This window comes from Lynx canadensis, chromosome B4 (genome assembly GCF_007474595.2).
Source record: "Lynx canadensis isolate LIC74 chromosome B4, mLynCan4.pri.v2, whole genome shotgun sequence".
NCBI classification, from domain to species: domain Eukaryota; kingdom Metazoa; phylum Chordata; class Mammalia; order Carnivora; family Felidae; genus Lynx; species Lynx canadensis.
In genome coordinates this window covers 118989444-119003832 of record NC_044309.1, presented here as the reverse complement: position 1 = coordinate 119003832, position 14389 = coordinate 118989444, and the positions used below count along the sequence as shown (strand labels likewise).

The window sequence follows — 14389 nt, the reverse complement described above, 5'->3', positions numbered from 1 at the left end:
TGTTGGCTCAGGTCATGATTCCAGGGTCGTGGGATCAAGCCTTGCATCAGGCTCCATGCTGAGCATGGAGCTTAATTAAGATTCTCTGTCTCTCTCCCCCTCTCCCTCTCTCAGGGCACCTAGATGGCTCAGTTGGTTAAGCATCCAACTCGTGATTTCAGCTCAGGTCATGATCTCACAGTTTGTGAGTTTGAGCCCCATGCTGAGTTCTGCACTGACAGCATGGGACCTGCTTGGGATTTTTGCTCTCCCTCTCTGTCTGCCTCTCTAAATAAACAAAAAAACTTAAAAAAAAATTCTCTTTCTCTTTCTTCCCCTCTCTCCTGCTCACACTCTCTCTAAAAAATAAAATAAAATAAAGCTTAAGTCAGATCACTCCACTACCCAAACTCCTCCAATAGGTCCTATCTCAAAGTAAAAGTACTTACAATGGCCTAGGAGGCCCTACATGGTGATGCACCTCTTGTTACACTCCCCTCACATAGTCTTTGCCAGCCACACCAGCCTCTTGCCAGCTCTGTAACAGACCAACCCATCCACTATTCTGTCTTTGTGCCTAGTGCACTCTGCTTGGGAATCTCTCCAGATTCCTGTATGACTCACTCCTCCATCTTTCAGGTCTGTACTCAAGTGTCACCTTCTCAGTGAGCAACTCCACCTAAAACTGTAACGCTCCCAACCCCCCATTTATACATACCATATATACATACTATAATACACTATAGATTTTACTTTTTGTCTGCCTCTCCCTGGCTCTGAAGTAGGGCAAAGACTCACTTTTTCTGCTCACTTTTATATACCTAATTTCTACAAAAATGCCAGATACATGGTAGATCTCAATAAATATTTACTGAATGAAAAAAAATTAATTCTCTTCTTTACAGATCTTCACCATGCACCATGACAGCCACACCAGGTAGCAATCATCAGAGATAAACTGAGGAGATAAAACTTTAATAAAATTGAATTAGACATAGTTGATAAAGCAATAGAAAGAATGGTAGCTTTAGTTTGAAGAATCTTTCACATCTGTTTTCTAACCAACAAAGGACAAGGAGTCTGAAATAATCTGAAAATGTTTTTCAAAAATATTTTAGGAATTTTATTTTTTATAAAATTTTTTAATTCATGTATTAAAATGTATACCAAGGCAAAAGAAATTGTGTGACTTGTATCATAAATTTATAAAACTAAGAATTTTCAAACCATACAAGACACATACAATGTAAAAAAAAATCCTTATATATACAAAATGCAATGTAATTTCCATTACAAAAAACAAAGCAAGGGAAAATGCTTGAAAATGCTCATCTGCAAGTACAAAACAAAATCCTCCCCTTGACTGACCACTTGAGCTGCCATGAAACATATAGCTCCCTCATATTGGGTTTCTCTTCTTCCCTCAAGTTACCTTGTCTTCTCATCTTTTTGATATTGCCTTTTTGTCATTACCTTTTCTTCCCATTTTTCTTTTTATTTGAAGACAAGGGCCAATCAAAGGTAAAAGCCAAATGTCTTGTTCTATACTTTAACAGTCAAGTGGCTTTTAATTCCAAAAGTTAATACGTTATAGTCTGAGCTATAGTTTCTAAACATTGTATGCAAATCAAACTATGGTTTACTCTAAGTACATCATTTACACAATTTTTTTCATAAAATTAAGATCTTCACATCACATTTGCTGAAATCACAGTAAGCCTATAAATTAGTACCTCAACCCATCATAAAAAAACAAACAGCCGAACCTCCTTAACAATGTAAAAGATTGTATTTGTTATATTTATGACTGCCTCAAATGCTAAATAGTAATATCTAATCTAAAATACATTTGGAGTGGTCTAGGCCCCCTATCAATACCACATCTAATACACACCAACAACAGAAACTGGCTCACTGCTTACCTGTTAATACTAATATTCATTTGATTTACTTTCTGCTGCAGCAGCAAAATTCTTGAATTTTGGTTATTCTTATGTGAACCACATCTATTAATTTATTGCCATTTCCCTTAATAATGTATTGCCAGGCAAAAATGCAGCTTTAATGCAATTAAAATTCCTAATCAGGAAGTCAAAAAAGCTAGTTACTGATGCTGATATACTTTTTCTCTGTTAAGAGCTACCATTCCTGATTAACCTTGGAGGGAGGGAGGGAGGGAAAGAGGGAGGAAGAAAGGGAACAGAAGAGAGGAGAGAAGAATACCAGTTGGAAGACAGACCAGTTTCCAGATTCACGAGGACTCTTCTGTTACTACATAGAAAAGCATAGAGAATTCTCTCGAAATTCATCTGAGTAAACAGATGCCATTCATCTGAGTAAGCAGACTTGGAAGAAAATTATTTTTTACTATTTTATATTTCTTAGAAAAATTCTGCTAGAACATAATGAAAATTGGTCCTCTCCAATTATTCTAATTTACAAAAATTCAACTGTAAAAAAAGAAAAGAAGAAAGTTGAGGATTAAGCAACGTTGAGTTCAGGGGTGTCTGGGTGGCTCAATTGGTTAAGTGACGACTCTTGATTTCAGCTCAGATCATGATCTCACAATTCATGGGACTGAGCGCCTGCATCAGGCTCTGTGCTAAGTGTGGAGCCTGCTTGGGATTCTCTCTCTCCCTGTCTCTCTGCTCCTCCCCTACACACACACATGTGCGTACGCTCACTGGCTCTCTCTCTCTCTCTCTCGCTCTCTCTTGAAATAAAAAAAAAAATTTTATAAAGGAAGGTCAAGTTCAGTCAAGTAACAAGTCTGGTTAAAAACCAGAGCAAGCAAGACAGCACCCAGCTCAAAGATTGACAACTAGAGTCCAGTGGCGGCACAGGGCTGCCATTAGCTAGTGAGAAAAAGGTAATCCTATGATTTTTGCTTCACAAGAACTTTTGAAATCCACTCACTTATCTAGTGAATTTAAGGAAATGCTGCAAACTATGCACACAAACATAATATTTTTAAAGCAAATTTAAGGGGTGCAAATAAGCTCCAAGATTGTAATTGGGAGAACTATATCCCTTGGGGTAATGTGGTTCAGAAAGCAGGCCTGCTACCCTGAGGCACAGCCTGCATAATAATAGCATTAAAATACATATTTCCTTCAAATTATTCTCATTAATTATGTCAACCAATTTGAATGCATTGAGAGAATTTTACCAACAGTATAACAAGGTACATATTTACATTTTCATTTGCATCTTAAGGACAAACTGTTAACAATAATGATGATGATTATGAAAAACAAGATTAAAGGTGTGTTCGTTTGGGAAAAGGCTACATTAATATTATTCACCCAACCACAAACACTTTCATAATGAATGCAGTACTGCAAAACAATTCACAGCTTTATAAAAAGTCGAAATACAGAAGTTTCAATAGAATTTTTTTCCAATTCAAAATTAAAGAGTTCAACTACATTATTCCTTAACTACTTTACTCTAACATCTGTAAAATATATAAAATACCAAGATTATCAACAGTCACATATGTTTTGAAGTCAGGAGACACGTGTATTTTCTTAAGATTGGTTCCATTTGTGTAGAAGGTCTGTGAGGATTCCCCAGTGTCAACACTCCACCACTGTTCAGAGAAAAACAAAATTCTCATTAGACTGGTAATTACTCTGTGTGACAACTGCAGTTAGTGCCAGCCAGGTCCTTCACCCTATCATCTACCCACTCCCAAACTTCGGCAAACTGTAGGAAAAATGTCTGAGGTTTAATATTAACAACCTAGTCACTATTTCCTGATTAATCCTGGTGACTGCCCCACAGTTATGCAACACCTAACCCCACTGCAAGGTATGCTGGAAAAACGTGCAGCCTACAGAAAGCTACAAACACAAGGCTATACAAAGTAAACTATGGCCATGACTGCACTGAACTCTGCCGCCTGCATATCTTTCTCAGTAGAATGAACAGAATAACCCTGTTTTCTTTAAAAATGCCCCTTTGCAGGTGTGCCTGGGTGGCTGAGTCAGTTAAACCTCCGACTTCGACTCAGGTCATGATCTTGCAGGTCATGAGTTCAAGCCCCACATCAGGCTCTGTGCTGACAGTTCAGAGCCTGGAGCCTGCTTCAGAATCTGTCTCCCTCTCTCTCTGGCCCTCCCCCATTTGCACCTTGTCTCTCTCACAAATAAACATTAAAATTAAAAAAATTAAAATGCTCTTTTGCAGACACAGACTGGTATTCTGATAGACACTGAGACTATTTCTTATTATAGGACACCAGACAGAATGTTCTCTCTACTGAATCTTCATTTTTAAATTTTTTTTAATTAAAAAAAATTTTTTTAATGTTTATTTATTTTGAGAGACAGAGCACAAGTGGGGAAGGGGCAGAGAGAGAGGGAGACACAGAATCTGAAGCAGGCTCTGAAATGTCAGCACAGAGCCCAAAGCAGGGCTCAAACTCATGAAACTTGAGATCATGACCTGAGCCAAAGTCGGTGCTTAACCGACAGAGCCACCCAGGAGCCCCAGCTTAATCTTCCTTTTAATCAGGATGATTCAAGAGCCTATGACCATGTTCCTCTATATAAGAGTCTATACATTTATTTGCTAAATAAATATTAAACATCTTAAATGCATGCAGCAGGTGCTCCGGCCAATCCTTCCTTTCTCCTCCCGATCACTGAATTTGCTCAAATTATAACAGTGTTTACAGCTATTTACCAAATGAAGATATTCATAAAGCTTACCCATGTATCTCACAGCTAAAATGAGGGTAAAAGAGACAATGAACATAAACACCTTTTGAAAAGGCGTCAGGTACATCAAGATTCAGAGTATCATGAACAAAATAATGGTGTCACTCATTTTTGTAACTGGGGGCAGTGCCTAACATTCTGTGCTTGACTGGGTAAACTATTAGTGTTTCCTCAGTAATAGTAACTGGTAAAAGTATACCCCATGGACTTTAGTAAACCTCACTAAAGCAACTTGTAGTAACTTGAAATTTTCCAGAAGTGGTGATTTTGCTTTATAAAATAGCAATGTAATCAAGACTGCACAGCACACATTCCACCTACTTGAGAGAAAATTCATTACTTTCCATTCCCCTAGAAACAAATCACACAGATAGTAAGGCCCTTAAAGATCAGCTAGATCAACTGCCTCATTTACAAATACGGAAACCAGGGTTCTTAGAGAAGAAAGGCCTTGTCACCTAAGATGATACTGCTAGCAGGTGGCAGAAGCAGAACTGTTTCTGGTACCTAATCTAGTGCCACTACCTTTCCCTCTACTGAAACAAACCACTCTGCTTAGAAACATTGTATCAAGCCACTAAGTTGAATATTGACTAAAAAACAATGACATTAAAAATAGCTAATGTAGGGGCGCCTGGGTGGCTCAGTCAGTTAAGCATCCGACTTCCGCCCAGGTCATGATCTCACAGTTCGTGAGTTCGAGCCCTGCATCAGGCCCTGTGCTGACAGCTTGGAGCCTGGAGCCTGCTTCGGATTCTGTGTCTCCCTCTCTCTTTGCCCCTCCCCAGCTCATGCTTGCACTCTGTCTCTGTCAAAAATAAATAAACTTAAAAAAATTTTTTTAATAAAAAAAAAAATAGCTAATATAGGGAATTTTTAGGCAATGAAACTATTCTGTATGATACTACAATGGTAGACACATGTCATTATACATTTGTCAAAATTCACAGAATGAACAACACCAAGAGTGGTACTAATGACATGCCAATGTAACTTCATCAACTGTAACAAATGTACCACTCTCTTGATAATCTATGGACAGTGGAGGAAGCCTGTGCATGTGTGGGGGCAGGAGGTATATGAGAACTCTGTACTTTCTGCTCAATTTTGCTGTGAGCCTAAAACTGCTCTAAAAGATAAAGTGAATTTGAGGCGCCTGGGTGGCTCAGTCAGTTAAGCATCCAAGTTGGGCTCAGGTCATGATCTCGTGGCTTGTGAGTTCAAGCCCTGTGTCAGGCTCTGTGCTGACAACTCAGAGCCTGGAGCCTGCTTCAGATTCTGTGTCTCCCTCTCTCTGCCCCTCCCCTGCTTATGCTCTGTCTCTCTCAAAAATAAATAAAACATTAAAAATTTAAAAAAAAGAAATAAAGTGAATTTTAAAAAATATCTAACATTTACTCAAGGTACACTATGTGACTCTATGTAAGAGTGCTTTACATGCATTAACTCCTTTAACCATCCCAACTCTATGAACTAGAGTTTATTATTATACCCATTTTTACAAATAAGAAAATCAAAGCATAGAGAGATTAAATAATCTCATGCAAAATCACAAAGCTAATGGGTGGCAGAGACAGGCTTTGACTTTGGGCAATCTGCCCTGGCTCACTCTCCTGACTATTACATTCTCTTTCCTCTATATAATGGCACACCTGCTTTTATCACCATGTATTCCACATTTCAAACCAGCTTTCTTCTCGGAAGTATGAATTAATGTCGATTTCCTATCATTCTAACTTATGTATTCTATGGCATTACACAAGTAAACAGCTACATTATATTATTTTTTAACTTTATGATAGAAATAATTTTGAAGGCTGCCTGGGTGGCTTAGCTGGTTAACTATACAACTCTTGATCTCGACTCAGGTCATGATCTCATGGTTTGTGAGATCGAACTCCGCATTGGACTCTGGGCTGATAGTGTAGAGCCTGGTTGGGATTCTCTCTGCCCTTCTCCCACTCGTGCTCTCTCTTTCTCAAAATAAATAAACTTTAAAAAAAAAAAAAAAGAAAACATTTTGAAAGTTAAGAGCTTTTTAGCTACTGGATATCTACTTTATCCTACTGACATTCGATTTATATAGCTTAGATTCTTTAGTAAACAGACTCAAAAGACTCATTCCTTTGGACACTACAGCAGCTGTTCCTTTTTACTTCTAATTTGCTCTGTGCTTTTGATAGTCTCATTAACATGCTGAGTAGATGCAGGCTGGGCTATATCATAATCAGTTTAACCATGCTAGTAATCAAACCAGAGGGAAGAACAGCTTGACTGTCATTTAAATATACAGACTGAATGTATGGGCTATGGGTTCTTACTCCCTTAAGACATAGCCTCTACAGTACAGACATCTATTCTGTTGCTCTATTTCAAGGTTCTCCAAGAACTCTGGGAATCCTGTCATTGATTGCTATACACCTTATAAGCCAGATTCATGATTATGAGACAGCCTTCTCTGGGGCCCAGAGTATCAAATGACATGGTCTCTAGAAGCTCAGTGTCAAAGTTGAGCAGTTATGTTTTTCAACAGGTACTGGACTCAAGGCCCCCTGCTTCCAACCCAAAGATCACAATGCTGCTCCTCCAAGCATCATCCTCAGAGCAGACTAAGAGTCTCAGTTTATCTTTACATTAAAGGAAATAGATGGTGACAGTTTCAAGATCCGTCCCAGTAACTAAATAAACTATACCAAAAAGGTATAGTTTAATGCAACATTTTATAAATAGCAGTGCGTTCTCAATGCAACTCAAAAAGTGTTTGTAACAAACATCCTCTCACAGAGCTAAAAACTGTCTTCTTTCTTATAAGGTACACTTTTATGTTGAGTAAAACTGTAATTATGTGGGTCTCATATAACCAAAAAATTAAATTCATTTATTCAAATATTTTTGAACACCTATACTGTGTTAGACAATTAATCAGAATCATTTCCTACACTTGGATTTTTTCAGTAAGAAATAAAAGTAATATAAGATCTAATTTATTAGGGATCTATTTTAAGTGGTCAGTACAATATATAGTATCTTCAACGCTTTCACAAGTGTACCACCATTCAAAAGACTCACTTCAAGCATCCCCCTCTCTACGAAGCCTCTGCTAACTCCATCTTTATGCACACATGTCCCAGAACCCTCCTATATTTTACAGACTATTTATTCACTATCTGCTTTCCCCAGACTATACGTCACTGAAAGGCAAAATCAAGTCTTAAAACACTGTGCCATATAGCGATGTCTTAGCACACAGTGGGCACAGAACACATTCGTACCGAGTGGATAAATACATGCAAGCACCAAAAAAGGACCCGGAGGTACCACAACACACGCAATGAACATCAGTTTCCTCATCTATAAGCCAAGGGTAATGAAATTTAAGCTTACAAAGCTGGCTTATGAGATGATGTAAGTAAAGCATTTTGTAGGCTATAAAATAAAGCAATATACTGTTGCTACTATTATTACAAATGCTACTAGTAGTACCTAAGAGATTTCACAGGGTGTCTGGGTGGCTCAGTCAGTTAACAGTACGACTCTTGGTTTCTGCTCGGGTCATGATCTCGCAGTTCGTGAGTTCAAGCCCCACATTGGGCTTTGCAATGACAGTGTGGAGCCTGCTTGGGATTGTTTCTCTCCCTCTCAAAATAAATAAATAAACTTAAGGGGAAAAAAAGGAAATTTCACAAATTTTTTTCACAAATAATTCAAGACTTTCAACCAAAATAGTTAACCATCAGTGGAAAATAAAATTAAGTTAAACACCCAACTTTCTAGTCATTCTGATCATCTAAGTATGGGGCAGTATGAGAGCTGTGTACAGAGAACATCCCTAACACTATCATCAAAACTTCCAAGAGAACTGAGGAAAGTAGCCTTGCAGATCTGTCTCATCTAGGCCAAATGAGGATAACAGTCACTGCCCTTCCATTCTGCTGGGTTGTATGAGGCCCAACTGAGAAACAGGAAGTGAAAATAGCTTGGAAAGTAGTACACAGGCTGTTCTTTTCTTTCACAGTCTTTGAGGAACTCTTACCTTAAGATATCCTCCAGCAGAGACAAGCATTTTGCTATCTGGTGAAAAGCAAAGGTCAGTCACCCAGCCTCCATGGGTAGCAGCTCCTTCTTCTACTGAAATCGGAGCGCATAAATGAAGCAGCTCACCATTTGAGACATTCCATATCTACACAAACAAAATACACAATGCATTAACAAACAAGGTCACCCAGAAGTTTTATATATCTATCCATCTAATCTGGAACATATTTGGAAATCTTTCTCAAAAATATAATTACAATTCAGTGATACCTTAGGAATTTTTTTAGATTGCATTCTCTCCTGTTCAATTTTTTAAATGCCACTCAGTATAATAAAAATGTACTTATTATTATAAAATAATAAAATATTTATCATTAACCATATTCCAAAAAATAAAACAAGAGAACTTAGAACAATTGGTCAGAATACTGTGATCCTTTTCATTTAATAAGAATAATGGGAGAAGCAAGGAGTAAACAAAAAAGGCTTAACAAACTATTAAAAAAAAAAATAGAATTCTAGGGCAGGATCTACCATGAAAAATGCTGACAGAGGTCATTCAAACACCTAAAGTCATTCAAACATATTTAAACACTAAGTGCCTTAAGGTTTTACGTGTGTGGGTGTGTGTGTGTGTGTGTATACACATACACACATATATAAAGATACAAATATAGATAAAGATTATTTTACTAGATCCTTATGAACAACCCAATCACATATGCTAATATTTCCATTCATTTCCAGTGATAATTAATACATGGGCAGTACTCTAATAAATGCACAACACAATAAGACAAAGAGGCATAAACAGCAAAGGAAAATGACCAAAACCATCATTTGTAAATGTTTTCCTAGAAACATTTGATCCAAGAAAATCAAATGGACAGACTCATTAGAATTTAGTAAGATAGCTAAATATCAGAGATACATATATACAGAGAGAGAAAAAAATTAACAGCTACATTTTAAATAATCAAGGAAAAAAAATTTTGTTTAATGTACTAAAGAAAAAATTTTAAATGACATGCATTTAAAGAAAGAGAATTTGGGGCAGCTAGGTGGTTCAGTGGGTTAAGTGGCCGACTACGGCTCGGGTCGTGATCTTATAGTTCTTGAATTCAAGCCCGAGCCCACATCAGGCTCTGTGCTGACAGCTCAGAGCCTGGAGGCTGCTTTGAATTCTGTGTCTCCTCTCTCTCTCTGCCCTTCCCCCAACACACGCTGTCTCTCTTTCTCTCGAAAATAAAAGTTAAAAAAATTTTTTAATTAAAAAAATTAAAAAATAAATTAAAGAGAATTTGTTTCCTCAAGCGTTTCTGAAAAATGAAATACTCCTTCATAACCAGTAAAGGAGCCCTTTTCATCTGAGATGAGAAGTCAGAGCAAAATGAATGTTCCCAAAGCAGCCCTGCCACTTCAGTTGACATGGCATTTATTAGAACAGTACAGAGAAGATTGGTTACTTAGCCCTCAAGCAGGAGAATCTTAATTTTCCTGGGAAGACCATCTGATAATTCCTCTATTCCTGCAAACTGAATACTCTGTCATGAATTTTAAATCTTCCTTTGTAAAAAAAGAAAAAAAAAAGACGTTCTTCAAATACACTGGTTACTAAAACAGCCATCCCAACACCCAAATTTTTCCCATCAACTGCCCAATCCTTCTAACACAACCAGAGGCAGGCAATCCCATGAGGACTGTAATAGGCCACACTATAAATGTTGACTATCCAATGGATATAGTCCATTAAGTGATTCTTTCAGTGCTCAAAAGAGCAGAATTTGCAATTCATTTATAACCTACTTAATGATTTATAAAATTATTTTATTCAAATTCTGCCACTATAAACAACCTTTGGTTCAGGTCCAACAATCCCAATGAATCATTCTCAAGCTAAAAGCAGACAACCAAGTGCAAACAGCTCAGGAATTTGCATCCTCACATTCAGAGACTGTATTCTTTTTTTCTTCTTCTTTTTTTTTTAAGTAGGCTCCATGCCCAGCACAGAGCCCAACATGGGGCCTGAACTCACGACCCAAAGATCAAGACCCGAGCCGAGATCAAGATTTGGATGCTTAACTGACTGAGCCACCCAGGTGCCCCGACAAACCCTAACTCATACACTTCATTCTAACTAAAACTAATTCTTTCCTGCAGAGAAGCGCAGCTGTGAACACACTGTGCGCAGGAAATAAAGCAAACAAGGTCTCACCCAACCAGAACCCCAGGGCCTGTACTTCTCAGTCACATTAACAAAGTCCCCCCATGTGGTACAGAGCACTAACCAAAGCTACAGAAAGAGCAGCGCTTTTTCATGTCAGCAAACACCCTACCCTGATTTCTCCATTGTCATCTCCAGTCGCCAACAGGGTACTGTCCACAGAGAAGGCAGAGCAGCGCACACAGCCTTTGTGGCCCCTCAGCTCATGAAGAGGGGAAAGAAGTTCAAAACTCCAAATCTGGAAAGCAATTAAGATTGTTTAAGAATAGTAAATACACTCAAAATAAGTACCTGCAAACCCTGTCTTGGGGCTGACTAGCCATAAATTCAATCATATGGAAGTTATAACATTCAACAGTTCAATAAATTTTCATTAGAGGCCCAAGTCTCAACTTGCAACATTGTTTTTTTCCTTATCTTCCCTTTAATTACTTATGTTAACTTAAGCTCAAGGACCAAAATCACAGCTTCTTTAACTTTAGACGTAAAAGGAATAGCAAATCAGTTAAGAACAGTCTACAGAGTAGAGCCAACTTGAGTGTGAGTCCTGGCTCCCTTGTACTGACAACTCATATAAGTTTCTCTAGCTTTCGTTTCTGCACCTGTACAATTGGGTAATAGTACCTATGGTGTGAAGATTAAGTGAGATAATAGTGAAATTCTAGCACAAGGCCTAATATATGACAAGTGTTTTTAAAGATCACTATCTTACTGTCTTGGCAGCCAAAATACTGTTTTTTTCTTTCCAATATTCTTTGTGGTTCAATGTCATCACCATTTAATAAGAATGTACTGTAATTGCCATGTTCCAGACACCGTGAGCTAAGAACTGGTGGTATAAAGATGAACTGGATACCCTCCCTGTCCTTGAAAACTCTATAATCAGGTATATAGACTTACGAATCATTAAGTGAATAGTTACATGAAGTAAATGCTCTAAGAAACTGGAGTAATCTGGAACACTGAAGGTAGAGCAGCTAACCCTGCCTGACAGGCAGGAAAGGGTTCACTGAAAAGCGGACATCAAACCTACCTCTGAAAGAATGAGTCATAATGCTTCGAGGTAAAAAAAGAGAAGTTGTGTCATGCCAAAGTGAACTGAGTGCACAAAAGATGGAGGTAAAAGTAGCCTGGCACAGAAGGAACAATGCAGCAGAAAGAGACGGTCAAGGGCAAAGGAGTCTGGCATAAAAACCATCAAGTCACAGAAGGTATTTCAACAGGAGATTCAGGCAGTAGTAAGAAACATAAACTGGAGGAGGCACAGACCAAAGAAAGGTTCACCAATGAAGGAGGAGACCAAATCTTATGGAGTGGGATAAGGAGAAAAAGAATGAGCCAAGAAACACTGAGAAGTAATCAACAGAACATGAAAGACAGGACAGAGTCCAGCCAATTCCAAGGTTTGTGGTTTGGAAAAATGGGTAATGAGGTCATTAACAAAGATGGATAAAAAAGAAGAGAATGGATAGTCAATGTCCCCAACCAGGCAGCATTTCACTGGAATGTTATTTTCCAAAGTATCAACTTACATTAATTGCATAAACTTTTACAATGGATACGCAATTAAATGTAAATCCCTTTCAGTGCTTTTTCCCACCTATAATATATGGTAGAAATTGCATTTTATCAGTAATAGATAAAAAAGTCATTAGTAAGGCAGAAATCAAAAGTCCTCAATGTTATTCATTTAATCTATTTGACACACTAAATGTCAATGGGCATCTGTCAAAAACCCATAAAACAGGACAGACACATAGACACTTACTATTTTATACATCATTTGGACTCATAATAAATAACCAATACCTAACTTTTATACATGCATATTTCAACTAACTGACCTACCTTTGCAGTCTTGTCAGCAGATGTAGATGAAAACTTAGTAGCATCAGGAGAAATATCACAAGAAAGTACTGTATCTTGGTGACAGACAAAATCTTTTTCTATTCTTCCAGTAATAATACTCCACACCTTCAAAAAGAAATACAGAAGTTGACACTTTTAAGAACATTTTGAGGGCACCTGGGTGTCTCAGTTGGTTAAGCATCTGACATTGGCTCAGGTCATGATCTCACAGCTCGTGAGTTTGAGCCTCGTGTCAGGCTCTGTGCTGACAGCTCAGAGCCTGGAGCCTGCTTTGGATTCTGTGTCTCCCTCTGTCTCTGACCCTCCCCTACTCACACTCTTTCTCTCTCCTTCAAAAATAAATAAACATTAAAAAAAATTAGAAAAAGAAAATTTTGTATTACTGAGCATAATCATCTAGAATATATTATCTATAAAGTAAGAGCTTTAGCACAATGGTTGTTCTGACCTCTTTAAGTGCCCTTAAACACACAGATGAAGGTGATCGCAGTAAACAGAAAACAGCCATGAGAAAATAGAAATTTTAAAATTTAGGTAGTTACTTACCACCCATCTGCTTTTAGCTATCACAATATAATCATTACAATATCAGAATACTTTAAAAACAAAAACAAAAAAACCTTGTGCTTCAAATTACCTTCACTGTTCCATCAAATGACCAGGAAAGCAGTCTTGAATTTTTCAAGAGCCTAAAGTCTTTCACTGTTTCCTGATGGGCTTGTAGAAAGACATATTCCTCTGATTGCCAATTCCACACCTGATTATCAAAGAAGTAAGTCTGTTATAACCCTCTTCCCATGATATCCCATTGGAGGAGTGGGGTAGTATGTGCTCAATAGCCTAACATCTTTTATCCTCATGGCATTTCAGTAAAATAAAGAAGAATACCGCTAAGTGAAATTACTCAGGGAAAGACAAATAAATATCATATGACTTCACTCATATGAGGACTTTAAGATACAAAACAGATGAACATAAGAGAAGGGAAGCTAAAATAATATAAAAACAGGGAAGGGGACAAAACATAAGAGACTCTTAAATATAGAGAACAAATAGGGTTGCTGGAGGGTATGTGGGAGGGGGGATGGGCTAAATGGGTAAGGGGCATTAAGGAATCTACTCCTGAAATCATTGTTACACCATATGCTAACTTAGATGTAAATTAAAAAATACATAAATTATTAATAAAAAAAGAAAACCACAGAAGAATACCAAGAAAAAAATAGGGTGTTCCCATTTTAGAGACTGAGAAGAGAAAAGCTGGGATTAATTAACTTAAGTGACAAAATAAAATACGTTTCCTCCTAAATAAAACTCATTTTCCATGCCTGGGTGGCTCAGTCAGTTGAGCATCTGACTCTTGATTTCAGCTCAGGTCATCCCAGGGTCATGGGATAGAGCCCCATGTTGGACTCTGGGCTGAGTGTGGTGCCTACTTGAGATTCTCTCTCTCTCTCCTCCTGCCCCTCTCCCCTGTTCACACTCTCTCTAAACAAATTAAAATAAATCTTTAGAAAAAAAGATCACTTTCTTCAGTTTCTTGGAGAGCAATTAATTA

General features: G+C 37.7%; 1 protein-coding gene across 2 annotated transcripts in view; it reads right to left on the bottom strand.

The window, feature by feature from the left end:
• Positions 1-1076: 1076 nt before the first annotated feature.
• Positions 1077-14389, bottom strand: part of APAF1 (apoptotic peptidase activating factor 1) — a 91762-nt gene continuing 78449 nt past the window's right edge. The window contains exons 23-27 of one of the 2 annotated variants that reach the window (XM_030323463.2): positions 13469-13588; positions 12811-12936; positions 11075-11200; positions 8737-8883; positions 1077-3571 (exon numbers count right to left, since the gene is read on the bottom strand). In XM_030323463.2, the coding sequence (XP_030179323.1) occupies positions 3425-3571; positions 8737-8883; positions 11075-11200; positions 12811-12936; positions 13469-13588 (666 nt within the window). In that variant the 3' untranslated portion in view covers positions 1077-3424. The remainder of the gene's footprint in view (positions 3572-8736; positions 8884-11074; positions 11201-12810; positions 12937-13468; positions 13589-14389) is intronic. The other variant, XM_030323464.1, reaches the window with a different exon arrangement.